The 24,128-nt window shown below is 40.4% G+C and overlaps 1 protein-coding gene and 1 long non-coding RNA gene across 13 annotated transcripts in view; one reads left to right on the top strand and one right to left on the bottom strand.

The window, feature by feature from the left end:
* The window catches only part of ERG (ETS transcription factor ERG), a 169,909-nt gene extending 156,970 nt beyond the window's left edge, over positions 1 to 12,939 (top strand). For all 9 annotated transcript variants that reach the window (XM_077342701.1, XM_077342700.1, XM_077342702.1 and 6 more), the window contains 3 exons: positions 981 to 1,037; positions 1,586 to 1,633; positions 4,543 to 12,939. In XM_077342701.1, coding sequence (XP_077198816.1) covers positions 981 to 1,037; positions 1,586 to 1,633; positions 4,543 to 5,063 — 626 coding nt within the window. In that variant the 3' untranslated portion in view covers positions 5,064 to 12,939. The remainder of the gene's footprint in view (positions 1 to 980; positions 1,038 to 1,585; positions 1,634 to 4,542) is intronic.
* On the bottom strand, positions 4,534 to 23,886 carry LOC143839936 (uncharacterized). Of its 4 annotated transcripts, none has more exons than XR_013231945.1 (5): positions 23,684 to 23,886; positions 19,169 to 19,320; positions 11,798 to 12,009; positions 7,551 to 7,593; positions 4,534 to 4,672 (listed from the first exon to the last, which is right to left on the bottom strand). It is a non-coding gene; the product is annotated as an uncharacterized LOC143839936 (long non-coding RNA). The 4 variants fall into 4 exon arrangements; XR_013231947.1 differs by lacking the exon at positions 11,798 to 12,009 and adding an exon at positions 8,357 to 8,425 and having other exon boundaries at positions 23,684 to 23,882; XR_013231946.1 differs by lacking the exon at positions 11,798 to 12,009 and having other exon boundaries at positions 23,684 to 23,878.
* Between the last annotated feature and the right edge of the window lie 242 nt (positions 23,887 to 24,128).

The following is a 24,128-nucleotide window of genomic DNA, read 5'->3' as shown; positions in this document are numbered from 1 at the left end:
CACTGTGCCACCACATTTCACAATCACATCATTAACAACCTGGATTTCAGGAAGAGGTCCCTTGTATTCTTCAGGAAGATGCTATGCATCCAATATTACTCTTTCAACAGCCGATAGATAGAACTGTTTTCAGTTCTTCACAATTTTGGAAAAGAATGGAATGCGCCAACCTGTCCTAGACCAAATGACTGTAACCTTGTCCTCTGCTAAAGTGACCCAAAGAAGGAGTTCTATTGACAATGACTTTGGAAGTGGATATTCACTATTCGTTTATGCTACTAGCTGGCTAAACAGCTCCTGTCACAGCCTCCCTGAGCACAGTCCACAAAAACTGTTGTTGTATCATCTGCCTTCATACAAGATATGTCTTTCTAGGAGATTTGTAAAGGTGTGGCAACTGCCTCTCTTTTCATATCCTAGTGTGCTTTTAACATCTGGGCACAACATGATGTATTTGGCCAGTTTGTATTTAATGCTATTTTCTCTTAAACGTGGCTGCAGCTTGCTAGTGCCATTTATGTAGAACTGCATAAAGACCACAAGAAGTAAAACAAATTGCTTACTTGCAATTGGTGTTCTTCAAGAGATTATTCATGAACAACTTGTTCTATTTTGCTGCTATTTTTTTAATTGCAGAAGCTGCTACATGGATCAGTCTAAAGCAGCTTTATGGGATACTGCATGACCTTCCCTTCAGGGTATCTGCAGAGCATCAACATTCTCCTGTTGGGAAGCCAAATCTCAGTTTGTTAAAGCACCCATATTTGGGTTAAAACACCCATATATGTCACTGCAAGTTAAAGTTAGTTGATATATCATGTCAAGGGAAGATAGTAGGTAGTTTTGCTTTAACATTTAGATTGGTCTAAGGATATTTCCCTTTTCATATTTAAAGGATAAATATGTCACTTCCTAATGCAAATAACTTCTAATACATAATTTCAACTGTATTAATTTTAATGCATTCATTTTTGTTCTAGCTGCCCAAGCATCATCTTCAACAGTACCTAAAACAGAAGACCAACGTCCTCAATTAGGTGGGTCAGCACTTAATGTTGGTTTTTTATGTCCATTATGGACAAGTAGAAATTCTCATTAATCTTTCAATAACTTGGGCAAATTTGGACAGTTAGGAGAGAAGTCATCACAATTGCCAGTGGTCCCTGGTTACTCCTACATCAACAATTTTTACATAACGCTATGATTTGGTTTCACAAAAAAGGAAGATCTGCTATTCAATGTCAACTATCATCCATCTGGCAAGGCCATCCGTCCCAGAATAAGGAAGAATGAAACCCAAAGGCTGATGCAGCCCCATAACATACATCAACATATGTGAAATATGTTCCCTTGTTGTAGTGTGTATGGTCCGGTGCAACTTCAGAATCTCCTGGCTTCTGTTATGGTAGCAGATATGAACAGAGATGTAGAACACTTGTCTTGGGCTGCCAAGATGTGACCCTCACAAGGGCTTGTGGGCGGGTGTGTTTTCTAAACTACAATATTCTATTGTTACACATTTTAGTGTATAACCTGTATTTTAATGTTACATTCATATGTACTTTGGCCTATCTTCCTTTTGTAGACCCCTACCAAATACTTGGACCTACCAGCAGCCGTCTTGCAAATCCAGGTATGAAGAAGTAGAACGGTAGATGGCTTGGTCTCGGGCTGGGCGAGATGGGTGGGATAATTTAGAGGATTATTTATTGCCTGCCTCCTTAATTGTTAATTGATTATTGTTATAAGGGAAGTTTTTATGGGGTTTTATTGTGTTTTTACTCTTTTATTATTGTAAACCATTGTGAGCCCACCCGGGGAACAGCAGTATATAAATCAAAATATAAATATTTATTTATTTATTTATTTATTTATTTATTTATTTATTTAGATTTATATACCTCCCTCCCCGAAGGCTCAGGGCGGTTTACATTAAACTAATCAACAATACATGAAACAGTCTTCGTTAAATAATAAACAAACAAATAAATAAATAAAAAATAATAACTAAACAAACAAATAAATAAATAAGTACTTCTGCTTTAGAGGTTTATGTACAAAGTTCACAAGGCAATGCTGATGAAAGTATACTGCTGACTCAAGACCAGAGTGATTGAATTAGATCTTCTTGGGGTCTCATGAAGTCCATCTCGCAATATTTCATCTCTATTAATTAACCAATGGCAAACAGACATAAACTAGAAAACATGGTTATCTATGAAAATAATGGAACATTAACCTCCACACACATAGCACATGCTATTTCACAAACAGTTTTTGAAACTCCCCTCAGTTCCAGAAGAAATTTTCTACATGAAATGGTCACAGCTTTTAAGGGGAAAAGCAAACTATAATTAACTTGAGCTCATGAAATTCATAGCATGGCACTGTGGCACTAGACTTAATTAGCCTTAACATTGCCATCCCGACATTTAATAGGACATATGTCCCTTTTAACTCAGCGGGCTTACTTCAAACTAATCAAACACACTGTAGTTCTCTCTCCAATCCTGTTCAATATCTTTATGCCCTCTCTTGCTCAACTGCTACTGAAGTTTGGGTTGAGCTGTCACCAATACGCTGATGATACCCAGCCCTTCTGATGGACAACCACCCTGATTCTCCCCCAGAAACATTAGCCAGCTGCCTGGAAGCAGTGATGAGATGGCTCAAGCAGAGTCATCTGAAGCTCAACCCTTCAGTCGTCTGAAGCTCAATCCTTGAGAGCCAGTTTGGTGTAGTGGTTAGGAGTGCAGACTTCTAATCCAGCAAGCTGGTTTGCTTTTACGCTCCCCAAAATGCAACCAGCTAGGTGACCTTGGGCTCGCCATGGCATTGATAAAACTGTTCTGACCGAGCAGTGATATCAGCGCTCTCTCACCCCACCCCATAGGGTGTCTGTTGTGGGGAGAGGAATGGGAAGGCGACTGCAAGCTGCATTGAGCCTCCTTCAGGTAGGGGAAAGCGGCATTTAAGAACCAACTCTTCTTCTTCAAAGACAGAGGGGTCCTGTGGCTGGGCAGAAAGAGTGCAAGTGAGAAAGCATGTCTACCCAACCTGGATGGCCCACTCTGCCAGGAACTTGGGCATGATTCTCAATGCATCCCTCTCAATGGAGGCTCAGGTCATGACAGTAGTGTGGCTGGCATTTTATCACCTTCACCCAGCCAAACTACTAGCGCCCTACTTGGCCCCAGAACACCTTGCTACACTGATTCACATGACTGTCACCTCTAGACTGGACTTCTGCAACTCGTTTTATGCAGGCCTGCCCTTAACTTTGATCTGGAAACTACAGCTGGTGCAGAATGCAGCAACCAGGGTCCTCACAGCAACACCATGGAGGTCCCACATTCAGCCCATCCTCCGACAGCTGTGCTGGCTTCCAGTCAAATTCCAGATCAGGATTAAGGTTCTGGTAATCACCCTTAAGGCCATACATGGTCTGGGCCCAGTGTACTTGAGGGGCCTTTATCCTACACCCCTCAAAGAGTCTTGCACTCTGCTGCCTCTAACTGCCTGGTGATCCCTGGCCCCAAGGAAGCTCGCTTGACCTCAACCAGGGCCAGAGCTTTCTCCATCCTGGCCCCGACCTGGTGGAATATGCTCCTAGAGGAGATCAGGGCCCTAATGGAATTTGAACAATTCTGCAGGGCCTGCAAAAGGGAGCTCCTCCACCAAGCATTTGGTTGAAGTTGACCAGAACCAACCACCTCCAATTGGCCCCCGAGCCTCCCGCCTATGGAATCCACTTCCAGTTCATCCAACCCACAGGGCTGTCAGTATGCTGTAGTTGATTTAATGTTCTCACCACTGTTCTGCTGTTCTATTATATTGTTCTATTAGTTATCACTGTGTTGTTATTGTTTACAACTACTGAGTTGAGATGGCCTAGTGCAATAAAGTTTGACTTGTCTACAACTACTGTGTTATCTGAAATTGTTCCCTGTTTTATGTAAACCGCCCTCAGCCCCAGGGGAGGCCAGTATATAAATATAATAAATAAATAAATAATAAATATTTATTTATTTATTTATTATTTATCATACTTTTATACCGCCCTCCACACTATTGAAATTTATTAGAGAATGTAAGATACATATTTCACAGAATTCATAGGCTCATGCCTACAATACTTCACTAATATGAAATATACAGAGAATTCCAGTTTCTGTCACATAGTATATAACTATTTCCTATCCCAAACAGCCTCTCTATGCCCTGTGAGTCATGATTCAATGTGTTGTTTTATCTGTTTGGGAAGACTGCGATCCAATTTAACCAAAGACATAAAGAACATAGCCTTGACTTCAAAAAAATTCTATTGTAAAATTATTTAGTAAATTCTTCAGTAAGAATCTAAAAGAAATTTGTGAAAATTTTACCCATTTCCAGTATTTTTGAGACAATAACACAATGACCTGCAGGACATAGATTGGGATAGACAAACAGTCAGAGTCTGGTATTGCTAGCAGCTCAAAACTGCAAGTGGTTAGCTGTTTCTCTGATAACTTTTCTTCCTTTATTTTCTTATGCCCACAGGGAGTGGGCAGATACAGTTGTGGCAGTTCCTGTTGGAGCTTCTGTCAGATAGTTCCAACTCTAATTGTATCACCTGGGAGGGCACCAATGGAGAGTTCAAGATGACTGACCCTGATGAAGTAGCTCGGCGCTGGGGAGAAAGGAAAAGCAAACCCAACATGAACTATGATAAGCTCAGCCGTGCTCTCCGTTACTATTATGACAAAAATATTATGACTAAAGTCCATGGTAAGCGTTATGCCTACAAGTTTGATTTCCATGGAATTGCTCAAGCTCTCCAGCCACATCCTCCAGAATCATCCATGTACAAATATCCCTCAGACCTGCCTTACATGAGTTCCTATCATGCACACCCCCAGAAAATGAACTTTGTAGCTCCCCATGCTCCTGCTTTACCTGTCACTTCCTCCAATTTTTTTGCTGGACCCACTCCATACTGGAATTCACCAACTGGAAGTATCTACCCTAATACTAGGCTTCCAGCCACACACATGCCTTCTCACCTTGGCACATACTACTAGAGGAAGAAAAATAATTTAAAGGGACATTTCTCCATGGAATACAATGAATTGTACTGGAGAACATGAACAAAAAGTGCCTAAAAGACATAACATGGTTGAATGGGAACAAAAGATGTCAATCATTGGTTTAATTAAGGATTACTGGAGAGCATTAAAGATGCTACTAGATAAAGAATGTTGACATCAAGTCAACAGATCAGACACCATGAAATACTGTTCTAAGTAAAAGTATGTAATGATAAAGGTGTGGCCAGAAAAGGTTTATAAGCTTTTGTATCATATTTGATATGCTAATACAAACTGGACTCTACTACAGCAATATAAGGATAATTCTGTTATGACCTAGGATGCATTATGTGAACATATAAATTTATATTTAAAAGCCCCTGTAGAACAGTGTCATAAATACTTGTCTAGAGCAGGACCTGATTTTTTTAATGCAACAGTTTTATTTGGGATGAAATCAATACATTCCATTAAGAGGAAGGGATCAGCTGTTTCAAACTGTGAAGACAATGCAAGCTTTAAGATTCCTTGACAGTGTTAAAGAGCTCTGAGCCAAACACTGGGATGAGAATGTGCTGAAGGACAAGTGTGTGTTTGTAGGCTAAGGGAGGTTCTCCTGAATAAGCCCTGCTGAAATGAAAGGGGACTGCGCAAGAGCGCTACCATAGCCCTGTGTCTGATGCATGAAGGAGAAAGGGGGGAGAGGAGGACAAAGGTGATAAGAGAGAAAGAGACATTTTCTCTGGAAATATAGGAAACTGAAAACTGGACAGTTTTTGAACTTTGAAAAATTACTTGTTTAAGTAGTAGTGTGTTCAGTGTTATGCCATTTCCAGTGTTATCAAAGACTTGATTATTTTAAAGTCCAAAAAGAGGAAAGCTGTAGTATCAGAGTATGCATTTCTTTATTAAAAATGTAAAACTGGAATTGTCTTATATTTAAAAATAACATTTAGGACCTCATCTTAAGGGAATTTGTTTTCTACTGGTTGAAGGTAAGAGACAGTCCCCAGTTGCCAAAGTCTGAAACCACAGATATTTTTGTTAGGCAGTGCCCGTTTTTCTTTTCTGAGTCGCGAACGCTGTGCGTTTGTCAGAATGAAATATACAAGTCATTTTCTTCTTTTTATATAATAATTATATAACTTATGCATTTATACACTACGAGTTGATCTCGGCCAACCAAAGACAGGAAGGGACAATCAGAAATATTGTGGCCTTGAATTTTAACTCTGTATGCTTCATGTTTACATTATGAACTTTAGTACTTAGAAAGCAGAATGTATGTAATAAAATAAGCTTGGCCTAGAGTGGCAGTTCCAATTGACACTGTGGTCTGCATTTTCATCTCTTGTGACACTGATGCTAACCATGTTGTGTTCCAGAAATGTGATTTTTAAAAAACATTGTATTCAGAAGTGTTTGACAACTCTAATTATTCTGTTGCTACTGGCCTTTCCCTTAGAAAGCAGACCTAAAAGAGACAAAGAAGATATGGCTACCAGCAGTGACACATCTCCACCTTGCATATTTAACATCTAGTAAAACAAAATTTGTGATATGATGTCATTACTTCCAGAGTTTTCCCACACCTGTGTCAATCCTTTGACTATAACTAGCAGGGGCAGGGAAACTCTCAACATGATGAGGCCTTGCTAGATATTAACAGGGGAGAAAGAAGTGACAAATGCAAGCCTGTTATTTTTAACTGTTGCCATGTATGTTGTGTATATCTTCTTCCACTTAAAAAAACACAACTAAAATAATTTTAAATCAATATTCTATACTATTCATTGCCAGTTTCCTTCCCTCCTAGTTTCACTAACCTATTTCCCCATCTCTCCCCACTCAGTTCTTATTCTCAGGTCATTGGTCTCTCTCTCTTTTTAATATACGTGTCTAGTCCATGTTTTGGCCTAGTGCGAATACAGCCTGAAGATTTAAATTTATTTAAACATAAAGCACAAAGCAGATGGCCCAAAGTCTTTTAATTAATTGTGCTTTCCTTTGCTTTGAATCTAAACATTAACAATATTCAGTTGCCCTCAAACTATCTACATTCACTCATATTATTAAATAGTTATCAATGCAAATAAGTGATTCCTATTTTTAAAACCAAGCAAGCAGCAACTTCTGTCAACATGTTTTATTGTCACTTGCAGAATTATCATCAAAGCTCATATTGAAATCAGTGTTAGTCTTTAAGGTGACAGTGGACCTTTAAGCTCATTTGCCTTCAGTGGGCTTAGAAGGCTGTGACTGTGGTTCTGGACAGCACTGTTGACCCTTTTGAATGACATATAGCTGTGAAATCCCATGCAATTAAGTCTTGATGTGTTACTACCTGTTTTGCTCGCCTGTTAACTCTGACATTTATTGTGACAATTTTAGATTTTTGAATTTTTCACGTATACATTTCCGGTTCTTCCTTGAACAGTATGCTTTGCACATTTGCTAAGGAATAAATAAGGATTAACTGACTTTTCCCTGAGGAAAGTCTGTACAGGAAGGCAACCACTGATACCTATTCAAAATAAATGTTTGCCGAAAAGAAAAACAATTTAGGTATTTTATATTGCCAACCATTTAGGCTGAACTCTGATTAGATTCAACCAGTGTTTTACACTTTCTGTATAAGAGAAACTTTGCTAAACTGAACAGCTAGTTATTTCAAAGTTAGTGATATTAATTGTCATACAGATGACATGTAAACCTTGCACAACACGCAAGAAAGGAGACCTGCCTTCTATTTGACTGTCATAAACATCTGATCCTTTTGACAGTTGGCCTTAACTGGAAATATATTTGCTGGAGTGATCACAATGAAAATAGAACTGCCCAGAACAAAAACAAAGTCGTATGGGAGGGCGGTATAAAAATCAAATAAATAAATAAAGGATCACAACTCAAAGCAGGTGGTCCAGTCTGAACATGTGGGAAGTAGCCCCTCCCTGGCGTCAGGCAGGGTCACTGACCATTTCAATTCCATAGAGGAGGAGCCTCTCTCCCGAGCTCCCAGCCTTGGCTCTGCCTGCAGAACAGTTAGGGGTCCCTGGCTGCAACCTCTCCCACCCCATTATTGTTCTTATCTCTTTCTCCACATTTAGTCTCCATCCACTGTGATCTTTCTCCCCGGTTTTCTTTCTTTCTTTCTTTCTTTCTTTCTTTCTTTCTTTCTTTCTTTCTTTCTTTCTTTCTTTCTTTCTTTCTAATTTAATGGGAATTCTTCATAATAGTGGCTTGTGAGGGCCTAGGTATGTGCCACAGGAGTTCAGTTTAGGCTTCACCTTCTTTCTTCATCATCCCTTGCCTCAATCAAGGCTTCTCCCATGGATCAGAGGCAGCAGCAGCAGCTTCTGTAGAACAGGGGATGATGCACATTCTAATTTGCTTGTCTGGATTAAGGAGAAAATGGTAACTCAAGTAACTCACTTTTAAAACTATCATCCTGGTGGATGAGCTTTGGGACATTTTGGTGGACAAGGAGCTTGGTATATTCCCCAGTGCCAGAGTAGTTCTGCACACTGACTCAGCCTTTATCCCAAAGGGTTGGACCGTGGCCTGGAAAAGGTATACTGCTCAGAGCAAAGAAATCTAAGCATTCTTCTGTGGAGTACCCTGCAGGTCCTCTGTTCAATCTTCACCTGTCACTCTCTTTCACCCAGTTCTGTGTGTTGACTTTTTTGTGGGGGAGCTGTTGGCTGTTGGTTTGGGGGTTTATCCATTGTAATACCTGTGAGTGGGGAATGGACTGCTTCAGAACCAGCCCAAGACCTTAGAGAAAAGCCGCTCCACTAAAAAATCAAAATCAGTGATCCTGCCTGCCTCTTTGGGGTGCACTACTTCCCACATGTTCAGACTGCCCCACCCTAAGACCACTGAGAAGGGAGATGCATGGTAAGTGAAACAAACCTTCCATTTTCTGTGGAAGTACAGATAATTAGTATATCAACTGAATGACCATGTTTTAATGTGAGTACTCTGATCTAACAGATTTGTGCACTAGGCTGCCTGTAATACTAGACTCAGCAGATGTTGCAAAATTTGATACAATCATCTCCAACCTGTAGAAACTTGCGGAAGAACAAGCAATGGTTTGTCTTAGAACAAAGTTCAAGTCAAATTTAATACCTTTATTGGCACATATAGAAAATAAACAATAAAATTGAATCCATAAAAGAGAGTAAGCTATCAAAATTCAGACTCCAGCAGTCAAGAAGAGTTATGGGGTGTGAATAGGGACAGACACAGAAATCTGGCAATAATTTAAAGTTTCAGTCCAAAGGCACCTTTAACACCAACAAAGTTTTATTCAAGGTATAAGCTTATACTTTGAATGTTATTCTTAAAGGTGGTGCCAGTGGAACTTTGATCTGCTTCTTCAGACCAGCACGACAGCCCGCTTGAATGGTTTGTCTTGAAACTCTGGCAAGGCTGAGTTAGGCCTACTTACTTTGTTCTTCTGTAAAGCATAATATAATAACTATTTACAAAATGTCTATGCCCATAATTTGTCTATTGACTTTTCAGTGAAAACTAAGATTTTTTTAAAAGATATCCTGAACTTTAAACTTGTTTCAGGGGTGGGGAATGAACAGTAAAATAGTTCAGTGGGAAAATGGATAAGGTTTCAAAATTCTTGGAGAAGTAATTTTTTAGAGATTTCATTCTCATAATGCTTGAAAAACATTTTCTGTGACCATAAGTATTAGAACTCACTATAGCTGAGCCATTAACAGTTTTGCAGAAGGTGGAGCTTTGACAGGTGTAACTGTCAGGTGCAGCCAGGATGCTTTTCTCCATAATCATAAAGTGGACAGGTGGAAACCTGCCCATGGAATGGTCATCTGATGTTAAGAACATGAAGAGTTGATTCTTATATGCCACTTTTCTCTACCTGAAGGAGTCTCAAAGTGGCTTACATTTGCCTTCCCTTCCTCTCCCCGCAACAGACACCTGGTGAGGTGGGTGAGGCTGCGAGAGCCCTGATAGTACTGCTTGGTCAGAACAGCTTGATCAGTGCTGTGGTGAGCCCAAGGTCACCCAGCAGGCTGCATGCAGGGGAGTGTGGAATTAAATCTGGCTTGCCAGATTAGAAGTTTGCACTCCTAACCACTACACCAAGCTGGCTCTAACTTGTAGGCCAGAATAAATTTCAAAAGTAAAGTCTTGATATTAAGGGTATATATTTATTTCATCTTTTCTTAAGAGATATAGCTCTTGCATTCCAATAGTTACTCTCAATCTCAAAGCCTACCAGCTTCCCACTGTGTCAGCTTCATTAAAATTAATGAGCAGGTTTCTAGATTGTTACTCTTTGTTACTCACTGATCATGCTCCACTTATGAAGCTAATTTTCCTTCTTCCATTTAAAATGAACAGAAGGCTCAACAGAATCTGATTTACAACTGTGCTGAAAATTCATGAAGTGCTGAAAATTCTCCCCACTTCCACCACCTCCATTTTAAACATCTAATCATTCAGAACCTGGAATCTGAATAAAAAGCAATCTTTATTCATTCTTATTTGTGATCACTGAATACAGTGAGGCTTACTGCCAAATAACATGTATAATATTGAGCTATAAGTAACATCATTTTTAGGGTATACATAAGTTTGTAGATGTGTATGTATAGATAGCTTTTTTGTTTTTGGAAAAGGAGCTGCAAGAATTATCTTGCTTTGATCATCTACAGCAGCCTTTTTCAATCTTCTGATCATGGAGGTAAAACTGAAATTTTTTCAAGCTGTGAGGTACCACAAAAATGATGTCAGCCAGCCACATCTCCTTTCATGACCCCATCATTACCATTGGTAGCTCTAATATTTCTGAAACGCCACAATGGGCGGAGCGCTGTCTGGCACATGTCCAGGTGTCCGGCCTGCACTTGTGCCTGCACGGGCCAATCTGGCCACGCCCATTGGGCCGGCCCCTGGAGCGCCCGCCTCCAAAAGCCGGCCATGAGGCGGTCAGCCAGCCTCGTGGGCAGATGCTGCCTGACCAATGAGGGTGATCCTGTGGTGCTGTGCCTTCACCGCTAATCGACCCGGCCGCCAGGAGCCGTGGCAAGCCAACCGGCAGTGCAGCCGTCGCCCCAGCAGGCAGCGAGCCTACCGGCTCCACCACCGTGCACCAGCTCAATTAGCTGTGGAGACAGCACCCCAGCCGGCAGCGTGATCCCCCCCTTGACTGCCGTGTACCTTGCTGCCCGCCTGCCAAGCCGTCTGCCCCACTGCAAGCCACAATGGTCTGTGGGCGCACATCGCTCGCGCCTGTTGCATTCCTGGATGCAACGGGCTTTTAGGCTAGTATGTAAATAAAAATAATAATTTAAAAATATGCAAATAAAAGTATGCAAATAAAAGTAAAACCAGCTCCCCCATCTCTACATCTCACCACAACATGGCTGCAATGCCCTATATGCAAATAAAAATTATAAGTAATAAAAATAAGTCCATCTCCACCAACTGCTCCCTAACTCCTGGCATTCAAGACCCTTCTGCCTCTAAGTGTAGAGTTCCCACATGGGTATCAGGGAGAACAAACAGCCACAGATTTCTCCCCTTAACCCCCCCCTTTTTAACCCATTTTTAAATGGGAGCATTCATCTTGCTCTCATTTAGGATTGGCAGAGGCTGGGGCTGCTGAGCCCACTCAGGGCTGCAATGCACATCAGCTGACAGACATAAGCAATGCCTGCCTTGTGGAGACCCTCCCCCTTCAGTACCTTCAGCAGCAAAGATGACAAAGGCTGCTGCCAGGAGGTCTAGTGCATGAAATATGCAGGGCTGAAGATCGAGCAGAGGCTGGCATTGACAGGTGTGATGTTGGTTGCTGGCTCCATGCTGGCTCCGCTGTGATGTTGGTTGCTGGCTCCATGCAGCCACCATCTTGGATTCATCTATGCTGTAGTACAGCTGAAGCCCTCTAAACGTATACCTCAGTATCAAAGAACAGTGGTTGAAAAACCCTGATCTACAGTCTCTGGTAATATATAAGCTTTTTTCATTGAGGGTTATGTTCTTTCACAGCACATCAGTGACCAGAATTTCATTTTAATGCTAACTCTAAAGGCTCCAACCTTGAAGGAATCACTACCATCACCTCCTCCTATTCATGAGGCCTGGCCCATCCATGCTATTGGATTTATGCCCAACCATAAAATGTTGGCAGGTTGTGGATGAGATCTTGCTAACAATGAGCAGTAGCTGCAAAATAAAGGTTAGAGAATCCCAACTCCATTGAGAGAGGATAGAGGGAAGGAACAGAGAAAGATGCAAATAACCCTGGGGACAGTCAAGGGGATTCCTGTACTAATACAGCATGACATTCTGTGGTGCAGTAAAGCCTATATCACCAAACTATTCATTATGCTATCTAATGTCATAACTAATAATGTATATCTGTATTTTCTTAGCTGATTGACTGGTATTTTACTACCTATCACATTGATGTCTATAACAATACCTCACAAATTGGCTATCATAGAAAACTCTGAAATCATTAGCAAAAGGAAGTATAATTAAGCACACTAAGCAGGTGTTCAAGGCAGTCAATCTGGCCTTATTTTTGATAAAGATTAAATTTATCTGCCTTCTAAACCTAAAGGCAATTATTTACACAAAGTATTTTCAATGCATTAGCTGCCCTCTCACATCCATTCTTTGCTCATTAATGTTTTACAAGATGTTATAAAATGATTATTTGCCATGTTTCCTGGGGCTATAGCATCATTGACTGCAATTGAAAGATATTAATTAGCCAAAAAGTACATATATCCGAATGGTGTTTTGTGTATGGTTTTGAAATTATTTGTATATTTTGCTCTATAGTTGAAAAGTCACTTATTAAAATAATCTCTAAAAATAAGGTAGATTTAATTGTTTTACATTTTACAGAGCTGGGTAGATTGCGTTCTATGAATTACTGAGCCCAAAGATATTTTACAAAATGTAGAACTCAACTGAAATCTTTTAGAATTATTTATTGTGGGCATAAATGGAAAAACCTAGTATCATTACATATGTCAATTTTAATTATTTTCAGTTATCAGTATTAAATTCCTACATCAAGATTTTCCAAGGGCTACTCAGTTGAAGGTGTAAGGGAGGGACAATATGTCCTTGATTGTAGTTTGTAATTCATGAAGACATGAATATTAGGGTCATGGGAACCATGTGCTCCTAGGCAAAATGTTTGCTAGCCATCAGAACATGATCTCTTTTTTATGTATATCTTGACCAAGGGTAAATTGTCAGCCTTGAGTCATTATGAATTCACACAGTCATTTTCATAAAGAAATAGAAGCCCAACTGCATCCTAAATGCTCGCAACATTTATTCCAGTATGAGCTTTCATGAGTCAGAGTTCACTTCTTCAATTAATATGAAGAAGAAATTATTTCCCACATTTTTATAAAGAAAACTACAAAATGAGAAGGGGGAAAGAGTTGGGGGCAAACAGTGTCTTGGTATGAATCCCATCATAAACCTTTCGGATGTGATTATGTAAGGGTCTGGAATGGATTAGGTTGTTACATGTAATGGATTATAAGAAAAGTCAGATGATAACAGAAGTTCCAGCCTCTCTCTCGTAGAGTGCAAATAAAGTGTAATTAGTAGGACAGACAACAACTATTCATGGAAGAAGCAGTCCGGAGCATAAGAAGATTAACTGATGAGGGCAGGATGCTGTTCCCATTGGCTGCAGAGGAAAGGACACGCAGTAATGGGTTTAAACTACAAGTACAACGATATAGGCGAGATATCAGGAAAAAAAATTCACAGTCAGAGTAGTTCAGCAGTGGAATAGGCTGCCTAAGGAGGTGGTGAGCGCCCCCTCACTGGAAGTCTTCAAGCAAAGGTTGGATACACATTTTTCCTGGATGCTTTAGGATGATCCTGCGTTGAGCGGGGGGTTGGACTAGATGGCCTGGATGGCCCCTTCCCACTATGATTCTATCATTCTATGAGTAATGGGTCATATGAAAGAGCAAGTTAAGAACAGCCCAGAAGTTTCTTATAAAGTAGGAACTGTTGAGCGATTAGAAATTATTTCAGTGGCTCATATATCTGTTTCACCAAGCAGGACCACATATGAAATTCTACATTAGCAGTATTCAATAGTGAGGGGGAAGATGGAATGATTGCTGGAATAATTCCTTCTCATGGTGACTTTATCCTCTGTGAATCACTCAGAGAAATTCTTTCTTATGTAAGTAATGAAAAATAAATTAAAAAGTATCTGTTGAGAAGGGCCCCTTTCATTGTCTCTCCAGAACTGTTTGCTTTTATGGGTTGTCTTTTATCTGGTTTTCATAGTGTTTACTGACCAATTGTATCCACTTTACAACAATGGCACTTTTAATGATGTCCAACAGTTTTCCTGTTCTTGTCTATAAATTCATCAAAATGTCCTGCAAACGCTATTCTTTAGGAAATCCTTAGCTAAACAAGACTTCCATGCTTTCAAATACACAGAGAATATTAGTTTCATAGTATGGTCAGTCCCTGTGATGCAAAATGCCCTAATTTCTCCTCCTGGGTTCATACAATTATTAACAGGCCTGCTCTGGCTTGGAAGTGCCTATAGTTGGCGCCTTCCTGCTTATACCATCCTTATCACTTTCAAGGCTGGAATCAAGAATGTGGCAATTGGTTAATCGTGAAAACCTGTGCTCAATTGTGTGACTAGATGGATGGGGGGAGTTAGGAATGAATGTTAACATTTTCTGGAGAGTTTCATCAAGTGAGATCCCTGATTGGATCCAAGAGACCACGTGGTGGCAGAAAGCAAGAGACTATAATGTGGCTATATTCTCAAGAGAAGCCATGCTAATGTTATGCTTTTGCCATGTTAGTACAATTTGATATGTTATACTACATCATGCTGGACCAAGATGTATAGACTGCTTTAGGCTATGATTTGGACTCTTTTGCTGCAAGAAGGAATGTCATCTAATGCCAGGTATTTTTATTTCTTTGCTGCTAAGCAGCAGAGACTTCACTGTATAGTGATAGCCTTCTTTTTAATTGTTCAATAAACCTTTATATATTTTTACAAAGGTCTGATTTATTTGAGTGCATTTAACCTTGAGGAACCACAGGGTTCGGTACTGCTCACATAAAAAGTAGTGGTGACCCAGGGGGACCCAGGCTTAGCCCCCTCCCCCAGTTTTTTAATTTGTGCTACATTCAGCTGACTAATTACATCCTCAATTCACCTCTTTTATGGTATGCATCATAGTTCCCACAACTTCTGTCAAGTTTGCCCTATGTGGAAGTCCCTGTTTCTTCATTTTTATATTCATTTTTATAGCTGACAGATCTCATGCTACTACTAGACAGATTTATCCTGAATCACTGGATGCACTAGGAATCCAGTGTTTTGCATGTGGTATACCCACAACTTTATGAAACCGGGAAATTCAATTTCAGAGAAGCTCCGTGCAGATGCTTAGCATTGCTGATATAATGTGGACATTCTGTCTTTGTACAAAGCTCTATCAGCAACTTTCAAAACATGAGACTAGGACCATCATGATAGTATATTTCAGCATTTCTTTTCAAGTCACATGCTCAGGATTGGGTTGCCAATTAATGAGGACAAGGATGAAGAAAAAAAAATTGCAGATAATCCACATCGAACTCACCAGCAGAAACATAATAGCTAAAGTAATGTGAACTGATAAGATTCTTCAAAAATGCTATGCACTAATCGTGAAATTTGGGTTTCTCACAGTTTAGGAATTGCTTTCACTGAATGCTTTACTTTCATTTCCATCCACAATTCATGTCACAGTTTATATTACAAATTCTGTTTGATATGTAACTACAGAAATAATTTGATAATGCAATAATTGGCTTCTGAACAGCATTCTTTTTGCTTTGCTGAGCCCTTGTGGAATTATACCTTGTAGCTGGCCATAAACTCTGACAAAATGCTGTTATAACCTTGACAGTTTTCATGTTTCTCTTTTTTCATTTTTGACCACTGAAATGCTACATCAGGTTCTCTCTTTTATAGTAATCAACATTTGACCATATATGTACAAAATACCTTATTTCTGCAATTGCTAAACCAAAGTTATTTTTTGTGCAAAGCTGGTGAAAGGCAAGCACTTTTTAAAAAAAGTTCCCAAAGGGTAACAGCACAAGGCTGCTGAGGCCTGAAGAGCAAGTATTCATACAGCATTTTAAAGACTAATTGATTGATTGCCCACCTTTATCAGGCACATGACATGTTACAGGAATTGAGGGAGGGTGTGAGAGAGAGAAAATTAGAGAGACCAAAAGAATTAATTTCCCAAGACTTAGGTGTTTTGTACTTAATTGGCCATGGCTCAATGGCAGTGCCTTTATTTGGCATGCATCAAGTCCCTGCACCTCCAATAAAAAGTACTGGGTAATCAGTTTTGTGAAAGACCTCTGTCCAAGACCCTGAAGAGCTGCTGCCAGTGAGAGTATACAACTCTGACAATGTAATCTGATAAAAAGCCACTTCATGTGTTTTTTAACACATAAAATGAATACAAACAAAAACAAGATTTTGTCAAAGAACCAATCAGATTTGACATGTGCAACAGTTTCTTCGGTTGATACAGTAGCAAAGAAGGATGAATTGGAATAGTATGTATAAACTTGTGAACAAGGTAAACTAACTTTTGTAGTGGGCTGCCTATTCCCCTATCCCTACTGAATCCAAGTCTAACAGGACCAAGTCTCCCACATTTGCTACAACAACTTCCTATTTTCACCCAGATCACAAATGTCACACACCAGGGTTTTACCACCTCCACTAGGCATGACAACTTGTAAAGGTAAAGGTAAAGGTATCCCCTGTGCAAGCACCGAGTCATGTCTGACCCTTGGGGTGACGCCCTCCAGCGTTTTCATGGCAGACTCAATACGGGGTGGTTTGCCAGTGCCTTCCCCAGTCATTACCGTTTACCACCCAGCGAGCTGGGTACTCATTTTACCGACCTCGGAAGGATGGAAGGCTGAGTCAACCTTGAGCTGGCTGCTGGGATTGAACTCCCAGCCTCATGGGCAAAGCTTTTAGATGGCTGCCTTACCACTCTGCGCCACAAGAGGCTCTATGTGAGTCTGACCTCTGTTGTGGGTATGCACACAATTATCTCTTATCTCTTATTCCATCTGCACAAAACTGGCTAAAAGAAAAGCAGGAGCAAAGAAGTATGAACAAAGATATGAGGGGGAAATGCTATTGTCTACCAAATGTTTGGCCTTTTTTCTCCTTCCTACAGAAGTTCTGCTTCACTTTCATGTGTACATATAGCTTTAAATCAGTGGAGCTGGGCTTCCTACCTGTCAATTCATGTTGAGGACACCATTCATTGTTGTCTTGCTTTGCTTGTGTTTATTAGTTCCATTATAACTTATCACTCTACATCGGAGACATAGAAGTATGCAGATCTCTTGGTGACCAAACCACTTTCTTGCCCACTCATATCTGCTGCAAGTCTGAATCTGGATGTCTGGTTGTCCTAAGTGAGACTGTTCTGTGACATCACTATGACTGAACAGATTATACCCTTATGTCACTTCAGCAGTATTTACTTGCTGATGTGGCTAAGTCATCATGTCAGGCTGGAGTCTATGACAACTTGTACTGAATGTTGATTGTTAAATTTATAATCTTCACAAAAGAGAGGAAGGATAACCCGGGAAACTACAGACCAGTGAGTCTGACCTCTGTTGTGGGTAAGATAATGGAGCAGATATTAAAGGGAGCGATCTACAAACATCTGGAGGACAATTTGGTGATCCAAGGAAGTCAGCATGGATTTGTCTCTAACAGGTCTTGTCAGACCAACCTGGTTTCCTTTTTTTGACCAAGTGACAGGTTTGCTGGATCATGGAAATTTGGTTGATGTCGTTTACTTGGATTTTAGTAAAGCTTTTGATAAGGTTCCCCACGATGTTCTGATGGATAAATTGAAGGACTGCAATCTGGATTTTCAGATAGTTAGGTGGATAGGGAATTCGTTGGAGAACCACACTCAAGGCCTATGAAGATAGGTTGAGGGACTTGGGAATGTTCAGCCTGGAGAAAAGGAGGTGGAGAGGTGACATGATAGCCCTCTTTAAGTATTTGAAAGGTTGTCATTTGGAGGAGGGCAGGATGCTGTTCCCATTGGCTGCAGAGGAAAGGACACACTGTAATGGGTTTAAACTACAAGTTCAACGATATAGGCTAGATATCAGGAAAAAAATTGTAACAGAAAGAGTAGTTCAGCAGTGGAATAGGCTGCCTAAGGAGGTGGTGAGCTCCCCCTCACTGGCAGTCTTCAAGCAAAGGTTGGATACACACTTTTCTTGGATGCTTTAGGATGCTTTGGGCTGATCCTGCGTTGAGCAAGGGGGTTGGACTAGATGGCCTGTATGGCCCCTTCCAACTCTATGATTCTATAAACTCTTATTCAACGCAAGTTCTTAATAAAGATGTTATATATTTGAGCTAAAATGTTTACTGTATGTATCGTTTTGAGAGTTCTAATGTAAACCGCCCTGAGCCGAAAGGAAAGGTGGTATATAAATATAATAAATAAATAAATACTTTTGTGCCCATGGAACTGTCTCCTCCACTGGAATGATCTGGGAACCCAAGATGTATAGAAATCCTATGAGCACAGTGCAACACACACATTAAATTCTGAACCTATAACTATAAACTAACAGTGCAGTCTTAAACAGAATTATACTTTCTCAACCCAGTTGAGCCTCTTGTGGCGCATAGTGGTAAGCAGCAGAAATGCTGTCTGAAGCTGTCTGTCCATGAGGTTGGGAGTTTGATCCCAGCAGCCGGCTCAAGGTTGACTCAGCCTTCCACCCTTCCGAGGTCAGTAAAATGAGTATTCAGCTTGCTGGGGGGTAAACGGTAATGACTGGGGAAGGCACTGACAAGGCCACCCTGTATTGAGTCTGCCATGAAAACGCTGGAGGGCGTCACCCCAAGGGTCAGACATGACTCGGTGCTTGCACAGGGGACACCTTTACCTTTACAACCCAGTTACTTAAATGGACTCAGAAGGGTAACGTTCTGCTTAGGACTGCACACTCAGTAACTCAGTACTTACAATTCCCTTCTGTTTCTTTACTGCCCTACTTCACTCCTGCTTTGATGGAAGAATGGAGAAAGAAGTGGCAGCGACTGTGGCTTCTGAGAATTCAGCTGCTCAGCCTGCCCTTGTTTACCAGACTTTTCTGGACAGATAGAGTTGAGTTTAACCTGCAAAGATACCCAATTTGGTTTTCAGCCATGGCCTTTTCTGTCAAAGTAAAGCTATCTGGCTGTCTAAAGGGGTGAAAGGGAAGAAAGAAGCCCCCATAGAGTTGCTTTGAATGGAACCAATCTTCCATACCAAAATGTGGGGCAACCAAAGTGATTACCCGTTCAATAGTGTCCCTCAAATGTTGTTCTTTCTGTCCTATCTAAACCAGTAACTAGTTAGAATCATAGAATCATAGAGTTGGAAGGGACCTCATGGGTCATCTAGTCTGACCCCCTGCACTATGCAGGAATACTGTCACTCATTCACTGTAACCTGACACCTCCTTCAACCTTCACTGAATCGGCCTCTCTGTCAGATGATTATCTAGCCTCTGTTTGAAAATTTCCAAAGATGGAGAATCTACCACCTCCCGAGGAAGCCTTTTCCACTGAGAAACCGCTCTAACTGTCAGGAACTTCTTCTGGATGTTTAGACAGAATTTCTTTTGTATTAATTTCATCCCATTGGTTCTGGTCCATCCCTCTGGGACAAGAGAGAACAACTCTGCTCCATCCTCTATATGGCAACCTTTTAAATACTTTTAAACCTTTTAAAGATGGTTATCAGATCCCCTCTCAGTCGTCTCCTCTCCAGGCTAAACAGACCAAGCTCCCCCAAACATTTCCTCATACAGCTTTGTTTACAAACCCCTCATCATCTTTGTTGCCCTTCTCTGGACACCGTCCAGTTTGTCTACATCTCTCTTCAACCGAGGTGCCCAAAAATGAACACAGGACTCCAAGTGTGGCCGAACCAGAGCACAGTAAAGCAGTACCCTCACCTTCCATGATCTGGACAGGATATTCTGTTTGATACAGCCCAAAATCCCATTTGCCTTTTTAGCCACTGAGTCACACTGCTGATGCAAATTCAATGTATGATCTACTAGCTCCTGATGCATAGCTGATGCATATTCAATGTATGGTGTACTAACACTTCTAGTTCCTTTTCACACATGCCACTGCCAAGACAGGTCTTCCACATCCTATACTGGTATAAATGGTTTTTCCTACCTAAATGCAGAACTTTACATTTGTCCCTATTGAATTTCATTTTAGCCCAGTTTTTGAGCCTATCAAGATCATCCTGTATTCTGATTCATAGAATCATAGAATCATAGAGTCGGAAGGGGCCATACAGGCCATCTAGTCCAACCCCCTGCTCAACGCAGGATCAGCCCTAAGCATCCCCACAACAGATTCGGTCTTCTATTGTGTTTGCTAGCCCTTTCAGTTTAGTGTCATCTGCAAATTTAATAAGTTGTAAGATTTAATGATGTTACTCAACAATCTCAGCTGCTGGCACGGACCTTTATCATGTCATTGGTTCATAGATTCCTTCCCTACAAACCTCACTAAGCTTATTTCTAGCCACGCAGGTTTCAAAAAGGAAAACCCCAGGACAATTTTACTAATTAACAGAGCTGACATCAAGTCAGAGGACTAGGTAGTTTATTTTTAGCTACTATATGCACTTGGTTAGAAGTTGCATATTTCTCAATACAGAGACCTCCATACAAAAAGGAGAAAGTAAGCACTAGTCATCTCTGTCTTTTGACTCTCTCCAGTTTCCAAAGTGCCCCTCAATGCTCCATCCTTCAGGCGTGCTAATGCAGCAAAGTACTGCTTTGTGCTTAACTTGATCTGAAGTGCTCTGCTCAATAGACTTTTCCTGTCAGTGCTGCAGGAAGTTATATGGGAATTCAGATGGATACAGTTTCAGAATGCTTCCAGGCTTTGACTAAATAATGAGGCTGCCTTTAAGGTTTGTACAAATAATGGTCATTGGCTGCCTTGTTAGAGAACTATTTCAGTATCTTTGGCTCTCAGTTGGTCATTAGGGATTGGATAAGCTTCCATTTGAGGCTAATACCTTCAGTCAAGAACAGATTATTGGTCCTTAGATGTGTAGAAAGGAGAAAGTGCAGCTGCTTAGATTCTTCCTTTCACACCGTTTTTAAAGACTTATTCATCCCATGGTGGCTGCCTTACCTGGCATACTCCCTATCCTTGATTTACTTCCCTATCAATGTGCTGAAACAGTCCTATTGTCATAAATACTCTGGGCTATATTGCACCCTTTACAGACATTTATTAGTTCCACTATATCTCCAGATAAGTTTCTGAATCCATTTACCCATCAAGCTTCACATAGTGCTGTTGTCCATTTAATACCATAAAATATGGGCAGCCATGACAGACACTGATATGTATTATTAATCTGGCCTTTCTAACAAGGAGGTTGGGATGATCTGAAGGTGCTGCATGGAGATCAGTTGATCTTTTTTGTTTTTTTCTAATGCATGATAAAACTTGAGCCTGTTTCTTGCCAAACAATTTGTGCTTCAATGTGTAGATATCCAAATATGAAACTCCTGCATTCTGCATCCATTAGGAAGAACTGACATGTCCTTTAAAATGCACAAATACAATGAGAATTCACTTTAAAGACAGCAAAGGTTAAGTTCTTTCAGGGTTAATGTTATAAGTACATATTTGATACTTGGTTATCCATAACCAAGACAAAATATCATATGAGAATCCACCATGAATGACTACTTCTTACTTGCTGTTTCTCTGACAAAGGAAGGAATAGCTGACCACTCTGATCATTCTCTCCTCAATTTGTTTCCTTCAGTTTGCATAGAAAGAGAGGACTCTCAAAACCACATATATATACAGTAAGTATTGCTATACTTGTGACTGTGTTGCATGTAGCACTGGGAATGACAATACATTTGCTGTTTATATACTACTTTTCTTCATAAGAGGGCAACAGAATTAAGTGAAAGAGAAGATTGTGAAAGCTCCTAACCTTTCCTTCTGCTTCTTCCACAGTCTTTGTTTAGGGAGAGCTTTAAACAAGACACCTGAACAATCAAGATCTATTTTCTTGCTTTTAAAATATTACTCATCACAGGTTAGAGGCAAGAATATAGAATGAAACATTTCTTGTCCTAGAAGAAGAAGAAAAATTGGTTCTTATATGCTGCTTTTCTCTATCCGAAGGAGGCTCAAAGCGGCTTACAGTCGCCTTCCCTTTCCTCTCCGCACAACAGACACCCTGTGAGGTGGGTGAGGCTGAGAGAGCCCTGATATTCCTGCTCGGTCAGAACAGCTTGATCAGTGCTGTGGCGAGCCCAAGGTCACCCAGCTGGTTGCATGTGAAGGATTGGGGAATTAAATCCGACTCGCCGGATTAGAAGTCCGCACTCCTAACCACTCCACCAAACTGTCTTTCACACCAAGAGATGACTTCTTACCAAAAACTTCTATACAATTCCTTTTACCACCACACAAATAGCAAAGCAACAGGATTTTTCATCCATCATACATGCTAACATCTTTGTATATCCCATCCCTTACAGATATTAATTAGTTCAACTACATTTCTACAAAACTAATGAAGTGAACATAAAAACATAAAACCAGCCATGTTGGATCAGGCTAGTGGCCCACCTAGCCAACACTCTGGGTCACACAGTGACCAAAACCCAGGAGCCATCAGGAGGTCCATCAGTGGAGCCAGAACTCCAGAAGCCCTCTCACTGTTTCTCCTCCAAACACCATGAACATAGAGAATCACTTCCCCAAACATAGTGTCTTATCTATATGTTGTGAATAACTGCCACTGATGGATCTCTGGTCCATATATTTATTCAATTCCCTCTTGAAGCTGTCTGTGCTTACAGCTACTACTTCCTACAACAGTGAATTCCACATGTTAATTACTCTTTGGGTGAAAAAGTGCTTCCTTTCATATGTTCTAAGCCTGCTGCTCATTAATTTAATGGAGTGCCTATGCATCTTTGTACTGTGAGAAAGGGAGAAAAATGCCCTTTTATCTATCTCCTCTATCTCACGCATAATTTTGTAACCCTCATGTCACACCACATTAATCATTCTTCATAGAGAAGGCATTCCATCCACTTAATCATCTTAGTTCCTAAATGCTATAATAACTTTTTTGAGGTATGATGACCAGGACTATACACACTATTCCAAATGAGGCCATGCCATAGTGATGTCTGACTCAAACCTTATTCTGGAATAAATATTTAATAGTCTTGCAGGTGTCAGTGAGCGCTTGTGAGATCGTGTTATAAATTAAGGTGCTATGCAAACAATTATCTCTTATCTCTTATTCCATCTGCACAAAACTGGCTAAAAGAAAAGCAGGAGCAAAGAAGTATGAACAAAGATATGAGGGGAAAATGCTATTGACTACCAAATGTTTGGCCTTTTTTCTCCTTCCTACAGAAGTTCTGCTTCACTTTCATGTGTACATATAGCTTTAAATCAGTGGAGTTGGGCTTCCTACCTGTCAATTCATGTTGAGGACACCATTCATTGTTGTCTTGCTTTGCTTGTGTTTATTAGTTCCATTATAACTTATCACTCTACATCGGAGACATAGAAGTATGCAGATCTCTTGGTGACCAAACCACTTTCTTGCCCACTCATATCTGCTGCAAGTCTGAATCTGGATGTCTGGTTGTCCTAAGTGAGACTGTTCTGTGACATCACTATGACTGAACAGATTATACCTTTATGTCACTTCAGCAGTATTTACTTGCTGATGTGGCTAAGTCATCATGTCAGGCCTGGAGTCACATTACATTTTCTGGAAAGATTTTACAAAACTTTCCCCAAATACAGATAGTCATATGCATGAAAAACTTGCAGTAACTGTTTAAAAAAAACATTCAAGACTACATAACTTTGCATGATGTTGAAGTTATAAAATAATTAGGAATGTGCATCTC

This window comes from Paroedura picta, chromosome 6 (assembly GCF_049243985.1).
Source record: "Paroedura picta isolate Pp20150507F chromosome 6, Ppicta_v3.0, whole genome shotgun sequence".
NCBI classification, from domain to species: Eukaryota; Metazoa; Chordata; class Lepidosauria; order Squamata; family Gekkonidae; genus Paroedura; species Paroedura picta.
This window is presented reverse-complemented; position numbering and strand designations above follow the sequence as displayed.